General features: G+C 58.9%; 1 protein-coding gene across 2 annotated transcripts; it reads right to left on the bottom strand.

Annotated features, from left to right (window-relative positions):
* Positions 1-1,134: 1,134 nt before the first annotated feature.
* Positions 1,135-20,116, bottom strand: PLEKHA2 (pleckstrin homology domain containing A2). 2 transcript variants are annotated; one of them, XM_026064478.1, is made up of 11 exons: positions 19,958-20,116; positions 17,513-17,569; positions 16,299-16,347; positions 15,071-15,168; positions 12,597-12,743; positions 10,162-10,308; positions 9,767-9,835; positions 9,466-9,536; positions 7,553-7,616; positions 6,210-6,287; positions 1,135-5,800 (listed from the first exon to the last, which is right to left on the bottom strand). In XM_026064478.1, the coding sequence occupies exons 1-11, from the start codon at positions 20,096-20,098 to the stop codon at positions 5,435-5,437; spliced, it is 1,287 nt and encodes a 428-aa protein (XP_025920263.1). In that variant the 5' UTR covers positions 20,099-20,116; the 3' UTR covers positions 1,135-5,434. The 2 variants fall into 2 exon arrangements, with proteins under 2 accessions (XP_025920263.1, XP_025920264.1); XM_026064479.1 differs by lacking the exon at positions 12,597-12,743.
* Positions 20,117-22,338: the final 2,222 nt, after the last annotated feature.

The following is a 22,338-nucleotide window of genomic DNA, read 5'->3' as shown; positions in this document are numbered from 1 at the left end:
CTCTTACCTACRGAAGAGCTCAAGAGGAACAACAGCTGGAGCTATCTTCTCAACCRCATCAGCAATTAAACTCGTACCTCAGGCTGTGAGGATGCACACTGCCTGAAGACAGAAGGTTTGCACTCCAGCRTATCATTTTCCTCTACAAAATATATGCTCTAGGAGCAAAAAGCGGTTCTCAAATTCTCACYCAGTTATAGTGTCTATCCTCTCGTTTTCTAGCAGAACTACAAATAAGATCAATAACATTTTCAAAGCAGAGGCCACATCCTCAGAAGCCTTTGGCATACCCTTAGCAAAGGAGGGCCAAGATCTCACCTGTGGATTCTGGCATGACAGTGCATATRTCTCAGGCACACAAGTTTTTGGGGACCATCAGGTTACTGAGGGTCATTCATCCTCTCCTTGTCCCCCAGTTCTTTTTCTCTGGGGAAACTGGTCAGCCAGCCAGCTGGCAGTCGGCAGTGTGCCCCTCTGGGAGCTGCYGGACGCGGAGCTGGGAGCCCATCTGTGCTTACCCAGGCTCTGCTGAGCTYGCTGCTCTCCTGCCGGAGCACCCTCAGATGGACTCCAGTGGTACACGGCTGCTTTATCTCAGGGCCTGCTTTGTTTTTCAGTGTTTTCCAACACTCAGGCAGAATGTTGCAGCATAAGAGAAAAGATGCCAGAAATTATTTTTGCAGTTCCACCTACCATCATTAAGGTCTACCAGGCCTGTTCCCATCACTTGGCTTTGGGAGAGGACTTCTGCCCTCCCTTTGGGCAGGACAGAATCACCCAATTTATCCTGCAGAGCCACGGCATGCAGGTTCTTCAGTCACTCCTGCTACAGTGAGGCAAAGTCACGCAAGGCTATATGAGCAACCCAATGCTGCTCTAGAGGACAGTGAAAATGATGCTTCACAGTAAAAACCCAGGCTGCTTGTAACCCAGCCCTGAAAGCAGGCCCCTCCGGATCCCACCTGAAAAACAGTATGGTCTTTTTTCACCACTTCTTGAGAGCACGGTTACTGTTTCTCAGCATCAGGGGCACGGAGGCTCTGCCATGGCCGCTGTGCCCTGTTCTCCCTGGCAGAGGCGGCGTTCAGCCCCCGAGGAATCGCGATCCAAAACACATAATGCCAACAGACAGTCTGGAAAAGCCACCAGGATTTCCTTCTTTATTTAAAAACACAGGGGAAAAAAAAGGAGTTTCATCTCCTGGCAGCCAGAATCTACATGCGAGAGGGTGGGATGCAGGTAATCAACACCACGAGAGTTAGGTGGAACGTCACCCACTGCGAGGTACCCGGTCCATAAGAGCACTTGAAATACATAGCCAGTGCATACAGAAATGGCTGAAACTGTTTTGGAGTTTTCATATAAAAGAGCAAACCCATTTCCTCACATCATTCTTTCCATATAAGTTACCTTAAATCTACACTCCTCTGTCTGCAAAAGCAGGGAACACTCACAGTAAGTCACTCTCAGAAGGCCCGTGCAAGATGTGGGGGTAGCTAACGGGGCGATGCATTCATCCACAAGCAAGACTGCTGCGATGCAAACACACAGTGCAAGTGCTAACAGTTCCTTTAAAAGAATGCTGCAAAGCTCCATCGAGGTCTGGCTGCTYGCTGCTAGCATTACTGTCTGGTCCTTTGGGGATGGGGAGGGAGGGAAGAGAAAATCCTCTTCTGTAAGAGACAGCAGGGGTGCACATAATGCCTGCAAAAGGGCATTGCGGATTGGCTTGGAATATGGATCGACTTTGAACACGCTTGTTTTAATCTCACACTCACATGCTATCATTGAGGCCTTTATGCTGTCCTGAAGATGCAGGAAGGGTGGAAAGAGAAACAATAATGTTGCAATAGCACTGGAGCCATTGTAGTTTCTCCTGCTGGATAATTAACTGTAGTTGTGCAACAGGCTTCAGCTTTACCATCCCAGGCCCGAGGAAACTTTGCAATTATAAAGCAACAAAAATACTCAGTACTTCATGTTTTTGAAGCCTTGCACAAATTAACCATAGTCTCTGTGTACTTAATGTTTTCCAGAAATGAGGTCAGAGCAYTGATATCACTAAATGCTGTAACTTTATGGTTTACAGTCATACCAAATTGTTAGAAGTTTTTTGGAACAGAACATTTTACTAGCCAAATAGCAGGTCAGCCAAAAGAAAAAGATTTCAAATGCTAGTGCAAATAAAGCAAGAAGGAAAGAAAAGGGAACAGCAAAACCTAGTATTCTACAATTAAATAACAAATATTAACATTCTCCCCGTACCATTTGCATTGATTCCCTCTCATTTTCATAATTTCATGTTTTCCAGCATCTCCACATAAAGCCACTTTTACCTTAAGAATCTGGGAGGCCTTATTCACTACATTACACAGGCTATATAAAGTGTACCTTTYGTGCTTCTCCATGAACTAGAACAGAAACACGGGAAAGCAAAATAATACGATCCGACAACATAACACTATCAAATCACATGCTGGTCAACTGCTTCTGCGAACACAAAAAAAACGCAACCGCGCTCAGACCGAATCTAGTCATGTCGTTGTCAACCTTCTCCAGGTATCACTACAGCATCCAAGAAGGGTCGTCTCTTCCCTAGAGCAAACATCTCCGACCTTAGCTTGGCTTTGAAAATGTGAGCATGGGCAAGGGCTGTAAAATAACCTTAAAACTCCATTCCATTGCAAGGTCAYGCCTTGGCTGTAAACATGGTTTCTGTAACAGCAGCATGTTTGATACAGGATTGGCATGAAGAAATGAGGGGAAAAAAACCTGCAGAGCATGGCAAAGCTATAAAATTCCTCTCTGGACTCTTGTCTCCAAACATGACTCTTAGCAGAGGGCCCAAACCTTACCCATCACAGAGAGGGGCAACTTGCAGAAAGCYGGCTGCACCCAAGACACTGCAGCCCTCCGTTCAGGCTTTCCATCCCATTTCGCAACCGCACTGAGCCACATTTCAACGCCTTTGTATCTAGACTTCCAGCAGAGCTTGGATGGATAAGCAGTCCTTCAGACACTAAAAGAGACTGAAGCGGGAAGATGAGATTTTAATCTCGTTATGAGATCAGTCAGGCCTAATCAATGCCCTGGAGCTCAACTGTGATAAGCTCCGCTCAATCCCAGACTGAGTCCAAACTAGGCTGAAGCACGGTTGTTAAACAGCTGGAAACCTGAAAAGGACAGGAACAAATCAGATTTTTTGCTTCTGGGGAGCATGTTAAGCAGATTTTGCAGAATACAGAACATGTAATAACAAAAAAAAGGACAACTAGTGCACAATAAAGGGAAGCCTTGTTAACTCTAGACCACTCCATGCACTACTAAGCCTGCAGTGCAATTCCAACACCTGCCACCCCGATTTATCAGCTGGAATAGACTTGAGATGGCAAACAGCATGTCCGTGTCTGACACAGGACAAGGAAGTGCATCTGAGCTCCCCAGCAGGGAGATGCCAGCTTATTCAGAGATCTCACGCTCATGCTAGCAGGGCCCCACGCAGCCCCGAGCCTGCAGGCATCTCCTCTAGCCTCGTTTAGGGCACAGGCACCTAACAAGGAGAGCTGCTATTCTGGCCCCTGCCTTCTGCCCCCAAGGACCGGTTTCCAGGCATGCACACGGCACTGGAGCTAGGAATGCCTGGAATCTGCAGGGCACTCTGCAGTACGTTAAAGTAAGGGATGCCTTCACTTAGGTTTGTTCCAATTAACCACGATTCTGGATGAAGGCTTTTCTATACCTGAGTGTATGCTGCTTTGCTTGGTACACGGACAACACCCCAGCACGTGCTCCTTATTTTGGCAGCTTGGTTCAAGTGAGCATGGGAGGACGTTGCTCAGTTCAGAAGAACAAAGCGTGGGCACAACCCTTCATTCTGGGTAAGATTCAGGCCTGAGCAAGAGCCCTCAGAATAAGGGTGAAGCAGCACACATGCCTGGATAGGCTCGATGCAGCTTTCACAGTCACAGCAACATGAACTACTGTTAAAACCCGTCACAGGGAGCAAGGACTGGAAAGGTGTGTTATCTCTCAGTATCCCAGATATTATACACACCTTTCATGGGTGAAGATTTCAGACCTCTCTGCCTATGGAGTACTTAAATTTTCTATACGCTGTTTGTCACAACTCATATATGAGCTTATTTGGTTATGGAAATTACATGTTCACATTGCTTAAAAGTTCTGCTCATTTTCATTTCAAGTCAGGTAACAGGCTAGTTGGTTGGACAAGTCTTCCAAGTTTCATTTAAATACTCTGCTTTCATTACCTTTTGTTAAAAGCACTTCACCATTCAGGCACGTAATATTTTTGATGCCGAAATGCATCCACTGCAAAACTGAAAATATACCTGAGAATAATCTTGTTCCCTATAGTCACTGTTACACTTGCAGTCTGCCAAGAAGTGGTCCTAACCTTGACTCACATTTAAAAAGTACCAATAAACTTTTCCTAGGCTCTCAAACACAGAGTCTGTCAGAGTTTAACATGATACAATGGCCACAGATATAAAAAGAATTAATTAAAAGCAAACAGATTTGTTAATATACCATTAGTCAGGCARTGTAAAGAGCTGGTCTCCTAGAAAAAAAAAAAGTCAATATTGAAGTTGCTGTGCTTTTTCTTTCTGTGAATGCAGCAGTGTGGTGGGTGTCTCCCTGGCTCTGTATGCGGGCTCTTTGGGGAAGGGTGAGCAGCACGAAGGGGGAGATGCACATTCTACTGCTGAAAACAAGAAAGGTCACCTCGCTCTCCCTTCCTGCTTCTGAAATCTCCTGCTTTGTTTCCTCCAGGTTTGCTTTTTCAGGGAAATTACGCATTTGCTGAACAGGACACACTTCTGCCAGGCAATGCCAGGGACTTTACGCTTCCCACTTTATAAAGAAATAACAACGGAGGCACAAAACGCATGCAAGGTCACCCTGCACAGCAGCAGCTTTCCAAAACATGTAAAGAACTACCTCGGTTGCAAATTGCTTCCGCAGCCGGCCTCTGTCAGGCTTGCCGTGATGCCGAAGGGGCTAAAGCCTTAGGGGCTATCAGGAAAATGAGTCCCCGCTTCCTTCTGGAAGAGCGAGGACATCAAGCAAGCAGGTCTGGCTGAATCTTGTATTACAAGAAAGAGCTGCAGTGGAGGAAACAGGCCAATTTCATCCCCGTAAAGGTAATGGGATAAATTTGGTCCAAAGCGCTGAGCAGACGCACATCAGCAGAAGTACCGAGGAGACCAGCTTTTCCAACCCAGACAACRCGGACGGCTAAGGACACAGCACGGCAAGAGTCCCGCGTGCCCGGGTGCTGCATGCCACGAGCGAACCGGCCCCYGGGCTGTCGCGCAGGAGCCGCAGCGTCCCCGCATCCAGCTCGCACCAGGGAGCCCCGTTACAGGCGGGAGAGGAGGAGGYGAGAGGAGCCACGGCGTGACTCTGCACCCCGTTACACGTCGGAGGTCCGGATGCTTTCATCGTCCAGGTTGAAGGCGAAYGGCTTCTCCTTCAGGTGCTGGGGCTCGGATTTGTGCCGCACGCGTTTCCCCTGCGCCGCAGTGGCATCGTGCTTCGCAGAGGCCGGCAGGAACTCTGAGTCTCTCAGCTGCCCAGGCATCTCCTCCATCACTGGCTGCTTCCCCTCCGGCTGCGGCACTGGCGTCCACGGCTGCCAGGCCGAGGTCGAGGGGGTTTTGCAAAGCGCTTTACGCTCCTCTGCTGGCTGCCTCAGCTGGGACAAGGAAGGGGTTGAGGAGCTGGAAAGGCTGGAGCCTCCAGGCTTGATCATGGACGTGGATCTCATGAAGGAGATTTCCTGCAAAGACACGCACAGAATGAGCGCTGGCTGTTGTTTTTGTGTGTGTGCAACTGCTGTGAGTAATTTGCAAAGCTCTGGGGACCGGGGCTAGGTCCTTTACATGTTCTGCAGAAAGGGGGAAAAAAACAAAGCACATTGAAAACCTGAATTAAATTGTCCTTTGCCATTAGTCTCCTGCTCAAGCTGCGGAGAGCAGAATGGACCAGTCATCAGTTTGGTGACTGAATCTCACTTTTCAATCTTTTTTAAGGAAACTTTTCAAGTGACTGGTAAACAAACCCAGAGATGGAAGGATCTCATCCTGGAAACAGGCTAGCTCTGAGTGTTTACACAAGTCACTACAAAAATATAAGTTGGCATAATCTTCAATAAACACTAAATATGAAGCAGAAAGGATATGACCTACCCGAGGGCGGGTTTTCAGGGCCTGGACTGCCCCTGTGATYGCTCTGATCCAGCTGTGCATGTCCTCAGGGCTGTCTGCCTGCAAAACACACAGCCAGAACTGAGACCTGCCTTTGCCTTCCACGAGTGCTCCAGCACAGCGAGAGTTTGCCCACGCCGCGGTGATGCAGGGGTACGCAGCAGCGTCAAACACGGAGATGGACAGAGGACCGGCACAACCTGGCCGTTYGTCGAGGGCGTCACCAGCACYGTCAGYTGAAGAAGCTGATGAGYGCRGTGATTTTCCAGGCCAAGCGCCGGGGCTGCCGGCGCTGCGCTGGCCCACRTGCCRGGAGCAGGGCTCCGGGAGCAGGGCWCCGGGAGCACCGACTCCCGCGCGCGGGCTGCTGCGGGCAGAGCAGCGCGGGGCCCCGCTGGGGACGAGGCACAGCTCTCGCAGCGGCAGCGCCAGCGGGGTCAGGGGTGCACGGTGCGGAGCGGGCAGCTTTCTGCGCGAGCCTGCAACACCGTCCACCCGTGCCGTAAAAGGGTCTTTCACAGCAGCTCTGGGAACGAAGCGACCGCCCCGAACGCAGCGTTTCCAGGGCAGGACGCGCTCCCYGCGCAAGCATGTTCCTTTCCTTGGAGACCAGGGAAAGCTGCTCCGTGGTTCCCCAGGCAGCTCCCGCGGCAAAGCGAGGCCGTCCAGCACGCCCAGGCTGCGGGGGGACCGCTGCGAGGCGGCCGGCGCCTTGCCAGGTCCCGCACGCTGCCAAGCACGTTCAGGGAGCAAAAAGGCAAGCGTCGAGCGGTCCCCGAAGAGCTGAGCGCGCCCGGGGGGAGGCAGGCTGGCAGAGCGCCGTGCACGGCCCTGCACGGCATTTAGTCCCCACTACCTCTCCCCTGCCTTCCTTCGCCAGCGACGGGGATCCCCGTTTACTGCCTCTCCCCACCGTGGAGAGAGGGGCTGAGCGGGACTGGCCAAATCTGCAGGGCAAGGAGACAGGCAGAAGCACCCCTGCGTGCGCGGGAGTCTCTCGGGTGCTTTGTCCCTGCTTTTCCCTGCTCATACAAATAGCTGCTATTATACAAACTACCTCCAGGGGAGAAGCGGAACTGCCCCGCGGTTCCCCCTCGCCTCGGCAGCCCAGCCGCGCTGTGCACAAACTCATCCGCCTGTGTTTGCTGGCTGAAAGGCTGCTGGGGGACATCCTGCTTAGAGAGCGTGACTTGCATCAACTCTCGAGAGCCGAATTTACTGCCTGGAAGAGCAAACCGGAGGCCCGACAACGTCCTCCACTGTGTGCTTGCTCGCAGTGAACATCCATTACCCGCTTCAAAACCATCTCGCTTCAGTCGCCTTACCTGGATGTAGAACGTCCTGGAGCTCGTTATAATTTCAAACAGGTTGTCCCGCATTAGGAGGTCACTAGAAACAGTGAAAAAGAGACAGCCATTACCCAGGAGTCATCACAGATACCAAATTTCCTTATTTACATTCATATCTAGAATGTGCTGAGGAAAAACACTCAAGGCAAACCTTGGATCTCATCAAGATCTTAAGAACAAGGCTCCAGCTCCCAGAGAGCATTACCTTTATCTACAAAGGCATTTCGGCTCCTGTAGTCTGCAGCCACACCAACCACCTCCCCACATCTGCAATCCTGATTCTCATTTATAGGTAACTTAAAATTTGAACTTAGTACAATTTATAAGCGATTCACAGATTTACTAATAAACTGTGTTTTTACATTAGCTAAAGAGGTTTGTTTTCTTAGTTATTCACTGCAAGTCTTTAAATTATTTTGATTTTATCAGCATTAGGTGCATTAAATTGTTCCCAAGACCACAGGTGTAGCCACCTGTGATAGTCTAAGGAATATGGCTATATAGGGCTTTCAGCTGTTTCAGGAACACCTTTGTTCTTCTGTACTATGATGCTCTTTACTGTGCACTGCTTCATATTCCTTRATCTAAGGAGATGAGAGTTGTACTAGCACGTCTACCCACAAAGATGGCTATCAGCACAAAAAGCAGAACACGAGAAAGACAATATCCTGCATCCAGCCAGATTTCTCTGACCTGTTCACAGGGAGCTGAAGGAACGTGCATATTTGCCGATTGCCTGGAGARAGGAGAAATGAGAAATGCAGAGAGGGAATCGCAGGAGGGGCAGGGGGAAGAGAAGGGCTGCTTTTCTGAGAAATGACCCTTTTTAACCAGACTAGCAGCCGAGGGAGAAGGCTTCCAGGAGAGAAAGGAGGGAAATTTGTGATCGGGAGGGAAGCGAGGGGAGATGGGGCTCTGGACACAGCCCTGGCAGCCGAAACAAGGCAGGGCGATGTGTCCAGGTGCATTTTGTCCTGCTTTTTTGTACTTTCCATGCTGCGACAGCCGTGGTGCTGCACGCTCCCCGGCACAGGTGGAGCACCTGGGCGCTGGAAGGGGCCCGCGAGCAGCACGGGTCCGGCAGGGATGCGGAGCAGCCCCAGGGCCCTGCACAGACACCGGCCCCAGCCCGCGGGAGCCTGGAGGGCGTCTAGCAGGAGGCACGTTAGAGCGTTGGGAAATAAAACTAGCACGAGAACAGTCTCAGCCTGGCATTGACTTGCGAGCAGCAGCCGTGCCACTATTTACTGCCCTCTGGGCTCCCTCTAGGAAGGAGTTAAGTTTCCTTCCAGCRTTCGTCCGGTTTGGCTCCTTGGAGAGCTGCTTCCCTGCAAATGCACCAGAGGAGCCAGGGCTCCCYGCTAATCCCTCGAGAGATGCGTCGCCTCTCCCGCCGCAGCTGCCGAGCTCGGCGGAGGCACCAACTCTGTCCTTGCAGCCACGACCTTCCCCAGGAACAGCCCAGCGCAGGAGGTGCACGACAAAACGCCTGGCCCTGCCAGCTGCCGGCGGTCCGTGCGCRGGAAGGGATCTGGGTGCATGCTCTGGCTCTGAGCCTCTGCCCTTCGGCTGTTCCCCTCTTTCTCTGGCACGCAGCAAAATCCCCCTGTGCCCTGCTTTTAAGAGCGATGCAGCCCCGCAGAGGGAGCAGCGGCTGCCGTGCGCACGCTGCCGGGTTGGACGCTCTGAAATGCAACAGGCCTGTGCAGGGCAAGGGGAGGAGAGGGCAGCAAAAGCAGGGAAAGCCCTGGAAAGGGGAGAACCCGCACGTTTGCCTCTGCAGCATGCCGGGTGTCAGAGGTCCCAGGCTGCACCAGCCCCGGACACATGGCATAACCCGGGGTTTCTACAGCAGCAGCATGCAATGGAAACACGGGATGAAGCATTACCCAGACTTGACCAGGCACTCGTGGGTCTTGCACACGTCTTTCAGGAGGATCGAACGCAAGGGTTCCTTGTCCTGCAGAGGCGAGAGGGAGACGGTGGCTCTTTCTGCTGGCCCCAGGGTGTGCTGGCAGCAGTAGGACTCACGCTAGCACCCAAGGGTAACCTCCTCCAAAGCCTCCCGCAATGGCGGCCGGGGAGAGGAGCCGGGCAATGGGGCCCACGGCCGCTGATCTGGGTGCAGCCGTCCCGGGAAGGGGCTGGGAGAGGCCAGTGGGGCTGCCGGAGCTGGGGAGGGCTGCTCACCTGCTCGCACTTGAAGTAACTGATGGAAAATTCATCGAGAACGAAATATCGGCGCTTCCAGCTCTTCCTCTGGAAGACAGAGATGGAAACYCTTGAGTGCTGAGCTCCGAAATTCTTCCCAGGCTAGGGACAAGCTGTCGTGGCCTGGTGTCCCAAGCATCCTCCCCGAGCATCCCCACCCAAGCGTCCCTCGAGCATCTCTGCAAGCATTCCCCCCCCCGCGAGAGCATCCCCATTCCCCTGGGAAGGGGCCAGTTCAAAGCCACCCGTTCGGATGGACATTGCTGAAACGCCCGGGCCAACGAGGAATCTCAGCTCCGCTCCCCGTTACGCCCCCCCCAGCCCCGGTGGCGCCGAGGACGCCGGAGCCAGCGGGGCTCGGCCGCGGCACTCACCACATTGCCCTGCTTCACGCAGTAGCCGCTCTTGAGGACGGGGGGCCCGGCGGGCAGCTTGGTGGCCGAGGTGGGGATGTAGCTCTGCGAGCGCCGCAGCAGCGGGTGGGCGGCCAGCTCGCTGCCCTCCGCTCCTTCCCCTCCGTTCTGCAACCGAGAGCGAGAGCCGGTGGGAGCCTGCGCGGGACCGGCCGAGCGCCGTCTTGCAGCCGCGCTGCCCCGGGGGCAGCTTCCCCGCTCCGCAGTGGCGAGGGAATTTGTGGCGGCCTGGCTCGCAGGGACGCTGCCCGGCAGGAACTCGTCCCCAGCCAGATCCTGCTCAGCGCTTCCATCACGGACCCAGAAATACATGCAATCCCCCCAAAGACGGGGTTGCACTGGGTGGCCAGACCGGTCCGTAGCGCGGGGGCCAACAGGGCAACCCGATTTCGTGGTACGCTCGGTCCTTTGGAAAAACACATGCTCCTAAATCCAGCAAAGTCAAACGCTGGGGGAATAGGGAGTACAGAGAAACCGGGGAGCAAGATCCTCTCCCAGAAAGCAGGGCACGAGCTGGAGGGAAGCAGCCACCCCAGCGAGGCCCAAGCACAGGCTGGGCGCGAAGGGCGCTGCAGTGCCCGGACGTGAGCGTGGTAGCGCTCTTTCGTCTGGCGGAGGGAGGCGGAACAAAAACCATCAGCTGGGCGCTAAAGCCAGACAAACACGTGAGGAAGCAGGGACGCTTTCCAAACCGAGAAGCCAATACATCGCGGGAATAAACTGCTCGGAGAAGCGGTAAAGCCTCCACTCTGCATTTTCACAGCCATGCTGACGTTTTCCTGAAAGAAACTGTGATATTTGGAGCTCGGGTAGAAAATCGCAGGAGACCCGGGCAGCGGTGCACACATTGCCGGGGGAAATCCCGCAGGGCCAGACGCTGCCCGCGTGGCCCCGCTCCCCCCTGCGCCTCCCGTCCCCCGCAGCACCGGGCTGCAGCAAGGATGGATGGCTCTGCCGCTGCAGCAGCACCGTCCGTCTGTCCATCCCGGGCACTGCCAGGAAACCCTGGGCACGCTCAGGAAGCTGCAGCGGGAGCAATAGCTGCTTCACCCCAGGGCAAGCAGCAGCCACGCAGAAAATAGCCCAGCAGCTGACTCACCGCCCCTAAAATAAAACTCCTCTGCAAAAGGAAGGAGCCAAGCAAGGGCTGGGGATGGAGCTCGAGGCTTTTCGGAGGTGGTGGCGAGAGCCAGTCCGCAGCCCCACACCTGCGGGAGCAGAAGAGCTGCTGCCCAGGAAGGGCCGGCCAAGCAGCTGCACCGCGGGAACGGCTGGACGCCGGGCACCCAGCTCCGCACCCCCGTGCCCCTGCCCCAAACCCTGCAGCAGGGGAAGGGTTAAGGGCAGCCGCCAGCAAGAAGCGCGGCAGTGATCTAGTTCCCTGATCTATTCTTAGCCCTGCCATTGACGAGTGCCGCAGCGAGGTCCAGAGCTGCCGCCGGAGCTCCCCGAGGCAGACGGCACCGACGGCCGTGTGCGCATCCCTGCACACGCCAAGGGAAGGGGAACTGCGAAAATCCAGGGCCGGCGGCAACCTGCTGCCACGGTGCAGCCCCTCCGCCGGCCGCCCCGAGGAGAGACCCCGGCGCCCCGGGCCGCAGCCACGGCTCCCGCCGGCGCGCACCGGACCTGCGGCCGCCGTCACGTGCGGGGATGTTGCAAACACCCGTCCGAGAGGCGGGAGATGGGCAGAGCCGCTACTGCTGCGCGTGAAAAGCACTTCTCCACCCGCCGCACCGCTTCCCACTCACAGGGCACAGGCAGCTAAAGGCAGAACATGACACTGCATTCGCACCGGCTCTCCATACGGTCCCCCCTTCCCAGAGGGGAAACCTTCGCGTAATTTGCAGCAAGCGGTTTACATGCCCAGCCGCTTCCTCTCCGCCTGACTCAGGAAGGGAGCAGCACGCTGCTTGGTAGCGAAATGACTAAAAGCAGAAGCCAGATGCAAAACCGAGCAGGCAGGGACCCGCGCGCCTCCAAGGCAGGGCCGAGCCGTGAGCGGCCACGGGGCTCCCCAGCAGCGAGGTGCGAGGTCAGGCGCCGGGAAGCCCCACCACGTGCGAGCAGAGCTGCCGCCTTATCCCGCGGCGAACCACTCCCTACAACGCCGCCGCTCAGCGAAGCGGCAGGGCCGGCGCGGGAGCCGACCGGGCTGCTGAGCCCGCGACGCTGCGGCACGGCGTGCATCATCCCCCTGTTTCATCCAGCCCTCCCAGCCGCGGAGCTCCAAAACCCGCCCCGAGGGCTCGGAAGGATTCCCAAACTCGGGCACTCGGCGGCCTCTAAAGCTTCCATGCGCTTTTCGCCGCTCTCAGGGTTTTCCAGGGCTGGGAGCAGCAGGACGTTAGACTTTCCACAGTTTTGACCCCGGGGCGGCTGCTGCGGCCCCTCACCTGGTTGATGGAGATGGGCGTGTGCACCACCACCCCGCCGATGATCTCCGTCTTGTAGGCCACCTGTGGCTTCTTCTCCTGCGCCTGGGCCACCACCGGCGGCTTTGCAATCTCGGCGGCCGGCGGGACGCTGCCGCCCTTCGGCACCTACGGCAGAGAGGACGGGGGGGTGGGGGGTGACGCCTGCGGCCGGGCACCCTCCGCGCTGCCCTCCCGGCCTGCATGCAGCAAAATCCCCTTAAAAAACTAAACGAGCAGGACACCGCGCGTCCCCATTGCCGGGGGCTGCAGGGGGAGCCGGACGGGTGGTGAACCACTAGGCATCGCCTGGCCGGGGGCTGCGATGCCTCCGCGGGATACTGGCTCCTCCGGCTGCCCCCGCTCCACTCGCCGGCCGGGACGCTGCGCGCGGGGCGGGGGCGAGGGACGGAGCCCCATCTCTGCAAGCAGCCGCGCAAGGGGAAGGTGCCACCGAGCCCCCGCTGGCGCCGCCAGCTCGCGCCTCCTCCTGCAAACCGAGCAAAGCGATGGCCATGCAGCGGCCGGGGCCTCCGGGGAGCCCGAGCGCCCGCGGCACGGCCGCGCCGCCGCAGCCCCCCGCCCCGGGGCGCCAGGGCCCCCGCGAGCGAGGCGGGCGCGCAGCGGGGAAGCGCGGGAACGGGCGGGCTGCCGAGGCGAGAGGAGAAGCCGCCGCGAGAACCGGAAGCCGAACCTGGATGGCGGCGCCGGGAGCGATACCCAAACCGCCGCCCCATCCTTCCGGCCCTGCGCAGGGGAGGGCTTCGCCGGCGCCCGACATGAAAGCGCGGCAGGGGCGCGCCGGTGATCGCGAGGCGCCCACATCAAGGCAGCACGGCAGCCCCGCGCGAAGACGGAGCCCTTTCAAGGGCAAGAGGCTGGTGAGGGTCCAAACCCTGCCGAAAGCCCCAGAGCTCTCGCCGCAGCCCTTCGCGCCTTCCGGGAGCCGAGCCAGAACAAGGGAGGCTGCAGCCCGCGGAGATCCCGGCGCAAACTGGGAGCAAGGGGAAGCTGCGGAGGGAAGGGGGGCGGCTGCTGACCCTACGCTCAGGTTGAACGTGCTCTTTGCTGGAGGGCGGGTAACTCGGAAGGCAAAAGGCAGGTGCTGTTAAACCCTGCCGCAAGCTGGCGGCCGGGTGCCCGGCCTGGCGAAAGCGCCCTTCGTTTCAGAGGGGCCCTTGGCCCCGTCTGCATCCCGCAACGGGAAAGACCTGCGGGAGGCAGACGGCGTGAGCAGCCGCGCCGGCGAGGGGATCCCCGCGCAGCGCAGAGCGGCAGCTTCATGCATGGCTGCGCCGGGCTGGGCAAGCCAAGGCACGGCTTCCGTGCAGGGAGGACAACACGGCGCTCCAGGGATTTAAAAAAAAAAAAAGCAAGGCAAAAAAGTAATTTCACGAGACCTAATCCTAAACTGTTCAGCATGATTTTCTTTGCACCTAGTTTACAGACTGTGAACAAGAGGAATCAGCCTACGGTCTTGTAAAATCCCGCCAGCACTGCGTATCAGCCATACTGCTGACGCCAAGCACGCAGAACCCTGCAGCTTTCCAAGGGATCCGTCACGTCCTGCGCCCACGGATAGCCGTGCCTCCAACACCTCAATCGAATGTCCTGTCACCTGGGCTCCTCAAACCGAACGCTCAATGTTCAGGGTACGGACAGAGCTCCTATTGCCGCTGCGCCAGCCTGGGCACGCGGCAGCCCTCGGCACTGGGAGCAGCGAGCAGCTCAGGAGCAAAGACGCTGCCGGCTACCGGCTCAGCGACCCTCAGTTTCTGGTTCCATAAACACAGCGGTGAATGAGGGGAGCTTGCAGCCGAGGCCTCCGGATGCAGCACGACCCACGCTGCCGGGCCCTGCAACGCCCACAGCTGCTGTGCTGCATCACGAGACCCCGCACTCCAACGGGAATAAAATCGAGCAAGGAAATTACCGAAGCACGAGGAAGAAGCCCTTCGACAGCAGCAGCGAGGAATCGGCTAGGCGCAGATCCCAGCCAGCAGGAACGGCACGGGGAAAGCAGCACCAGTGTGCACGGACAGGGCCAGCGCCGGCACAGCCGTCCCGGGTGCCACTGCTGTCCCACACGGTGGCGGGGACAAGGAGGGCGAAGATGCACCAAGAGCAGCAAAGGAAACCCGAGCCAGGAGGACCCCCAGCCCTCTGGCAGCAGGCCCCGAGTCCTCGGAAAGAACATCATCTCGGGAGCTTGACCAGGCGTTTGCGGCAGGGCCAGCACCACAAACGCTGCGCTAAACCTCTCCGAGCCTTGCAACCCAAATGCTTCCAGGGACAGCCTTGCCACCACCACCACTTCTTGGCAGGCTTCTCAGGCGCGGAAGGTGACGGAGGAGGAGAGCACAGAAGAACAAGACCCACAGCTCTCCCAGACACTTATCTGATGGCCCATCAAGGGAGGACACGGAGACATCAGACACATGCATAGTGCAACCTACCGTAATCTTACTGGCGCGGTTCAGAGCCTCCACCCAGTCCTGCAGGTCTTTCTGATCGCTGGCTTGTAAGAAGTAGCGCTGGGATAAAGCATTGATAACTATCAAAGAAGGGAATAAAAGAGAGAGGTAGGGTGCTTAGCGTTATTAAAACAAACGCAAGGAGCCGGCGCCTCCCGGCTCCTCGCCCCAGAGCGCTCTGCAACCACGCGCTGCTGCAAGCTCTCGCGGGAGACGCGGCCGAGGGGACGGCACGGAGGCAGGACACGGCTGCGGCCGCCTCGACGCGGCCTCACAGCAGCGCTCGGGCAGGGCAGGGCCGAACACCAGATCCAGCCACAGCCATGCAGGGAACTCGGCCAAGGGCATGGGATGCTGAGCGGAGCTCAGCTGGTGCACCAGAGTCGGCACGCTCACACGAGCGTTTGAGGGTCCCCTGCGACCTTCTTTACACAGCGCTTTGGTTTTAACTCTCATCTGAAATTTCAGTGCAAGCCCCAAGCAGGGTCTGGGAAACTCCTCCGAGACACAGTCGCTCTGACCCTGCAGCAAGCGCTGCCTGGCGGACACCAGCCGGACAGGTCGGAGAAACTCCTGGAGGATTTCTGCACTGAGAAGCGGGAGATATTTTTAATCCACAAGATCCTGCTGAAACTCCTGCAAGTCTTGTGCCCTTGCCGTCCGCCACCGAGGCGCTTGGCTCTGGAGTACCAAAGCGTTTCACCGCCGTGCTCTCCGCGTTTGGCCTTGCGGGCACGCGGGGCTTTGCAGCGTGGGACGAGCCAAAGCGGCTCCGGAAGCGAGTGCAGCCAGTGCGTGGGAACGCGCTGCGCGCTCTGCTCTGTGTCTTGGGTTACATCCCTTGTAGTACAGTATTGCAAAGGCAGCGCCGCTCCTTCGGGACAAGTATGTGCTTGTGTTGTCATTTCTGCGGCTTTAAACCCGAGTTCACAGCTCGTGCACACAAGGAGCTTGTGCAGCGCGGGTCAAGCCGAGGGCCACTCGGGGTGTGGGGGGGAACCCGAGACAAAACGCCCCGGCGGCCGCAGGAGCTCACGGGGGGATTAAAAAGGAGAAAAGCTCTGCGTTGCATAACAGGACGGGGGGGGAGAGGGTTCAGGAGCATGGCGAAAGCAAGGGGGCCCGCGGGGCGCTGCCAGGGCCGCCGTCGCCCTAGCCCTGCGCGCTGCGAGCCGGCCCGGTGCCGTGACCCCCCCCCCCCCCGGCTCACCGAAGCAGAACGGCGTTTTGGGCTTCTGTTTGGGGGTGGCGATGCTGACCTGCAAAAGAGCAGACGGAAGGGCAAAATGAAAGAGAGGGATGCACGGGGGAGGTGCGGGCTTCCACCCGCCCGCGGGCGACGCGGGGATGCCGGAGCTCCCCGAACGCCGGCCGGACCCGCGCGGTTCCCGCCGGCTCCCTGCCGCCTCGGTCCCCGCCGGCGGCGCCGCGTGGCCCCCGCGCATCCCCGGCGGTGAGCGCGCAGGAAGCAGCTCGCGTCGGGGCTAACGCGGACCATATGCCGCAGCGGTCCCGAAGGAAGGTCAGCGCAGGGAGCCGGCTTTCATCTCCCGCCGTCCCCCCCGCGGGCGCTCGCTGCTTTGTGCGGCGGAGAGCGGAAAGCTTTCAAGGGCCTCGAAAATACGGGTTTCTGCTGGACGAACATAGCCGCTCTTGTCAGCGATTAAGAAAATTGAAGGAAAATAGCAGCGGTTTCTCCCTAAAGAGCAGGGATCATTTATATAAGAATAATATTCCCCGGGGCTCCAAGCACAGCATTCATGGAGTATTTATTCTGACAGGCTTCCTATTTCCGAGCCAGTCTATAATGCTTTAAATATGTTTTCTCAAGCAAACCTCCATTTTTCTGGCATATTTACAGTTGGTAGTTAAAGCCACTGGCATAACCCAGTCCTGCAGTTTGCGACCAGATGCTGTCCTACAGCAATTTTCATTTTGAGCAAAACGTATATAAATTATAAGCGAGGCTCCTTCTGGAATGGGGAAGACCCAATCTCCCAGCATGGCTTCATCTGAGCTTAATTTACAAGTCCTGATTCGGCGGGCGCGGAGCGCTGCTCCGTCCTTTACCGGCACAGCCCGCGGGACCGCAGCTTGCCCCGCTCGCCGGCTGCCCGCTATCGCGCTGCTCCGGCTCCCGAGCGTGGCACTGCCGGGGAAAAGCACCGGCCCGAGCTTCCAGAAGACCTGGCTCTTCAGGCAGCACCCAGCCAGGGTTTTCCGCACCGCGCGGGGCAAGCAGCGCTGCTCGGGTGCCGGAGCTCAGCCCTTCCCGCGGCACAGGGACCGCGGACCGGCACGGCTGCACGGGGCAGCACCGATCCTGCTCCGGGTGCCGGGGCGAGTCGCCGCCTCTCCCAGGAAAGCTGCTTGGAGAGGGCACAAGGCAGAGCGCGCTTTGCCCGCAGCCCACCCTGGCATTACCTTGGAGATGTAGGTCAGCTGCAAGGATCCAACGGCGCCCGCTCCGATAGCCAGGTTCTGCAAAACATCAACGAGCCACGGGAGCTAAGCGACGGGGAGCGGAGAGGCAAGGCAYGCCGTCGTTTAGTCACGGGGGACGAGCGGCCAGAGCGGCAGCCGCGCTCCCAGCCTCGGCCCCTCCGCTTCCCCGCGTGGCTGCCTCTCCGCGCACCCCGAGCAGCGGAGGCGGCGGAGGAGCTACGGCACCGAGCGTGGCGCGCAGCCGCATCGCCTCCGCGCAGCCGCATCGCCTCCGCACCGAGGTGCGAGACGGGGGCTCCCGCTGCTGCCTCTCGCTGCCCGAAAGCGCAAGTGCGCGCTAACACCCGCCGGGAGGCTGGCGGCCGGGCGGCTGGGGGCTTCCCCTTCCCTTTCTAAGAAGGCAACGGAGATCTCGCTGCGGGAGGCGCTCCAAGAAGCCAGGTGTCTCCCTCGCCCCGGGGGCCGCAGCGCTACCAGCGGCTCTCAGGTGCTGCGGGGTCTCCAGGAGGGTCTTCCCGGAGCTCGGCTTGGCTTCTCGCTACTTTGAGCTTGAACACGCGCGCCAGGGCAGCTCCCAGAGATGTCGGGAGCGACGGGCGCAGGCTCCAGCTACGCCAGTCGTCTGATTCCCCCTCCGAGAAGGACATTTGCTGCATGGCACCACTTCCATGATGACAAATATTTTCTAGGATGACATTTTCTATTTCTTGTTACCACTGCCTCTGTACCAAGACATGCACTGCACGGGAGATGCACCCCGCGCACTGGTGCAGCGCTTGTGCCGGCTCCTCCGAGGCTGCACGGTGCGAGCTCCTGCTGGGAGAGTCCTAGGAACCGCCAAGGTTGCGCTGCTGGAGCTCCTCGCGGCCAGACTTGGCCATGGAGAGGCAGAGAGACACCCCACGCAGCCGGAAGCCTCCCGCACTGCGTCCTTCTGCAGCTCCCGGGAGATGCCTCCCTCGGGCCAACTCAGCAGAGACGTTAGGGACGTGTTAAAGAGGCGCCAGCTTCTGCCACCTTCAGCCCATGCCCAGCGTAAAGCCTGCGGCTGCAGCGGGAGGCCTGAAAGCGGACCTGGGTCAGCGAGGACTTTCTGCAGGTTATATTCCGCAGAGCGAGGAGGACAACGCTGCTGCTCAGTGCAGCGATCGGCAGGTCTCGCGGGCTGGTACCGTCTCGGGTTATTGCTGGACCTTACGCACAGCTCAGAGGCCCGTAGGCTCGGGGCTGCGCACGCTGTCACGTGGCCAAACGCACACGAGGAAGAATCCTAGGTTTATTTTCTGTGGATTCAACGTCTAAAGAGATGCGGAGGGGAAGTTTAGGAGTACTTGTGACACACGCCATGCACACTGGTAACAGATGCGATCCCATCGTATTCCCATTTCCTCCGAGAGAAAGTCCTGCCCAGAAACCAGCTCCTGCTGCTTGGAAGCAAGAAATTGCTTCCAGATGCAGCCAGGCACAACACCGCTGCTGCATCTCGGGCCAGCAGCTTCACCCCACGCAGGACAAGACCCAGAGCTTTCCCACAGGCTTCACCAGGCTTCGCATGAGGCTGCAGGAGCAGAAAATTCAACCCCAGCACTGGAAAACAATGTGGGACCGAGCGATAGAGGTTGGGGGAAAAAGTCCTACTCTTGCACTTCGCACTGCTCTCGGGAAGGAAGCATTTCCCTCTAATTCAGCTGTGCTGGGATATGCACCAACGCGACAGCAATGTCCCCGGGACCCAGCACGCTCCCTCCCAGGCTGCTCTCTCTTTAAAAGCAACAACAAGAAAAAACACACAGAGAATGGCTCTTTTCTGCATCGCTTACAACACCGCACAAAATTAGCGGTGCGCAAGAGGGCAGAGCTTCCCCGAGCGCATCGGCGCAGCTGGCACCGAGCCCTCGGCCGCACACCAGCGTCCCCAAGGGCACCGACACCTGCACGGGCAGCTGGGGCTGCGCGCCAAAGCGGCCCACGACCGAAGCGCGGGGAGGGCACGGTCCTGGGGGACGGCTTCACAGCTGCCTAACGCCCGCGGCTGCAAACGGTCCCAAACCGTGGAGAAAAGACGCGGTTCCGGGCGTGGGGAAACCCGCTTTCCCAGGGCCCCAGTTGCTACCGTTGTTCRTCTTAACCGAGGCTCCAAAACAGCCAAACATCAGCAGGAGGCCGAAGTCAAGCATCAGACCCAGGGCCTCATGCAATAGTCTATCAAAATAAAGACATTTGTTCGGACAAATAATTAACGCCTGAGCAGCCCAGGACGGTTAAGTCTGTGAGCGAACTCGGGAGCAGGTCGCTGCACGCAAAGCGGTTGCAACGAGCACCGCTGCGCCGGGCTGCTGCAAGGGCGACTTCCGAGAGCAAGCGGGAGGCGGGAACGGCGTCAAGCAGGAGGTGCTTAACGCGGACACCGAGCCCGGGTCCTACCTGAGGGTTGTCCATGTACCACAGGAGGCAGTTGGCCTGGGTGTCCAGGATGAAATACCTCCGCAGAAACTTGCCGCAGGTCTCATTTTCTTCAATGTCCAGAAACCCGCAGATACGGTTCTGCCGGTCCAGATAAGGCATGCCGGGCTCCTTCTCGCATCACCCTGGAGAGACRGGACCGCAGGGAGAGGTGGGTGCTCTGCCCCGCAGCCACCCCAGCTCCCCCAGCAAGCTACAGCGCTTAAAACACGGCGCAAAACTAGCGGCATGCGAGAGGGCAGAGCTTCCCCAGAGCACGTCGGAGCAGCTGGCACCGAGCCCGAGGCGGCACCGAGCTCCCGCGTTCACGCTCATTGCGAGTCGTTTGCAGCACGAGGAGCAGGGCGGCAGCTCGGGCGCTCAGCCGGCGCCGCAGCACAGCGATGCCGAGAGGGGGAAGGCAGGGACGACCCGCCAGCGCCGACCCCGACGGCCGCGTTCGCGGGCTTCCCTCGCGGCACCGGGAGGCATTGGCATGACGGCGTCCCGCCTGCCACGGTGCGGCGGGGAGGCCTCCCGCAGCGCCCGCCGGTCCGCTCCCGAGCCCTCCGCGCCCCGTCCCGCGCCCGCCGCGGAGCCGGCTCCCACGCCGCCTCCGAGCGCCCGGCCAGCCTTCCCGCTGCCGCCCCCAGCCCTCCAACGCGCACGGCTTAGCGCACCGAAAGCAAAACGAAACTGCTGCCAGCGCGCACTCGCGCCGCGGGAAAGCTGCCAGACAGGCACCGGAGCCACCAAGCACGCTCGGGCGACAAGAAGGGGGTGCCAGCGCGAYGCCCTGGGCGCGCTCAGGAGGAGGGGAAACGGAGCGAGTGCGTGAGCAGGACGAAAATAGCTCAGCCGAGGAGCTGCAGGAGTTTGGGCGCTGGGGAGCTCCCAGGAACTGCAGATGGACTCGATCGCTGCACGGCACCGTGCAGCCGCCGCCGGCCCGCGCGGCCCAGGGACAGCTCTCCCATCCTCTCCTGCCAGGCCTGTCCCCATACCACAGCCACTGGAGCTCCTGGGGCCGCCGCAGACCGAAGCCACGCGACGGCCCCGCGTCCCGAGGCCGCCCGTCCCCGCGGGGCTCGCCTGCACCGGAGCCCTCCGGGGGATGCGGCAGCTCAGCGCGGCCCCCGGCGAGACAGARCAAAGAAGCGACAAAGGGTTGGACGTGACCGACGAGGCCCCCGGGAACCGCAACAAAAAATAATCCTGGAGCGGCCTGTGCGCTAGAGAGAGTCCGAGCACACTCCCAGGAAACGGGAAGCAATCTGCAACTCCAGCAGAAAATACGTGCAGCCAGGATGCAGAGTCAGCAGGGAAAACAGCGACCGGCCTCCGCAGGGTAAGGCCATGTCGCCGAGCGCTCCAGGCACGTCGCCTTCCAGCGCTGCCCTCCCGGCGTGGGGCAAGCCGCAGAGCTCCCCTCCGCCRCGCCGCAGGCTGCAAAGGAGCCGAGCCCGGCTGCACCGCCCGGCTCTGCAGAACCGGAGCCCTTCCGTGAGGAAGGGCCGCACGGAGAAGCGCCCTGCCAGAGCCTGCTGCGGCACGGACACGGGAGCGGGACAGCCCGGAGCAGGCGGAAAGACCGGAGAGCACGGCGGCAGGGTGGCAGCCCTGTGGGTGCCGGGCACGGAGAAGCCCAAACCTTGTCCTCAGCCACCCCGCGGCAGCGGGAGCGGGTGCACATTGCCGCTGCTTTAATTTGGCAGTGGCTCACGCCTACCCGGCAGGGGGTGAGCGGAGGAGCAGGCTGCGAGCAACAGGGAGCCGAGCCCTTGAACACCTCGTGCAACGGAGATGGCCCCGAGCAGGGGGTCTCCACGGCCTTGCCATCGCCTCCAGCCCCGCACCGGGGCGCGAAGCCAGCTGAGCACCCGAGCCCCGCGCGTGCGTGGCCGGCAGAGCACGTCCCTCGTGCAGGCAGGGAGCCCCCGTCCCCGCGCCGGCGGCGGGCGAAGGCAGCGGTTGCTGAAAGGGCGCAGGCTGGATTTGGTTTGGTTTGTCTGGTAGAGTAGGAAGCAACCCGTGCAGGTGCCACAGGAGGTGGCAACACAAATAAAAGACCTCATGCAGAAAAGGAGGAAATGCTATTTCTGAGCTGCAAGGCTGCCGTGGAGTGGGGCCCTGAGAGGCAGGTGTTATGCAAGAGCTGCGGTGCAGTAGAAGAGGTAGAGATGGCAGAGAGTGAGTCAACTCCTACGTTGTCAGGAGCTCCGAGTTTCAGCATCTGCATTTTGGACAAGGGTGTCGCAGCCTTGCTAAGAGGGAAGTCATGGCTTCAGAAGGAGGCACTGTTTTAAAACAGCACATTTGCCCTGATGCATAGGTTATGTGGGCACTTTGTATAAGAGGAGCTT

The sequence above is a fragment of the Apteryx rowi genome, unplaced genomic scaffold, assembly GCF_003343035.1.
Source record: "Apteryx rowi isolate R43461 unplaced genomic scaffold, aptRow1 scaffold_217, whole genome shotgun sequence".
Taxonomy (NCBI): domain Eukaryota; kingdom Metazoa; phylum Chordata; class Aves; order Apterygiformes; family Apterygidae; genus Apteryx; species Apteryx rowi.
This window is presented reverse-complemented; position numbering and strand designations above follow the sequence as displayed.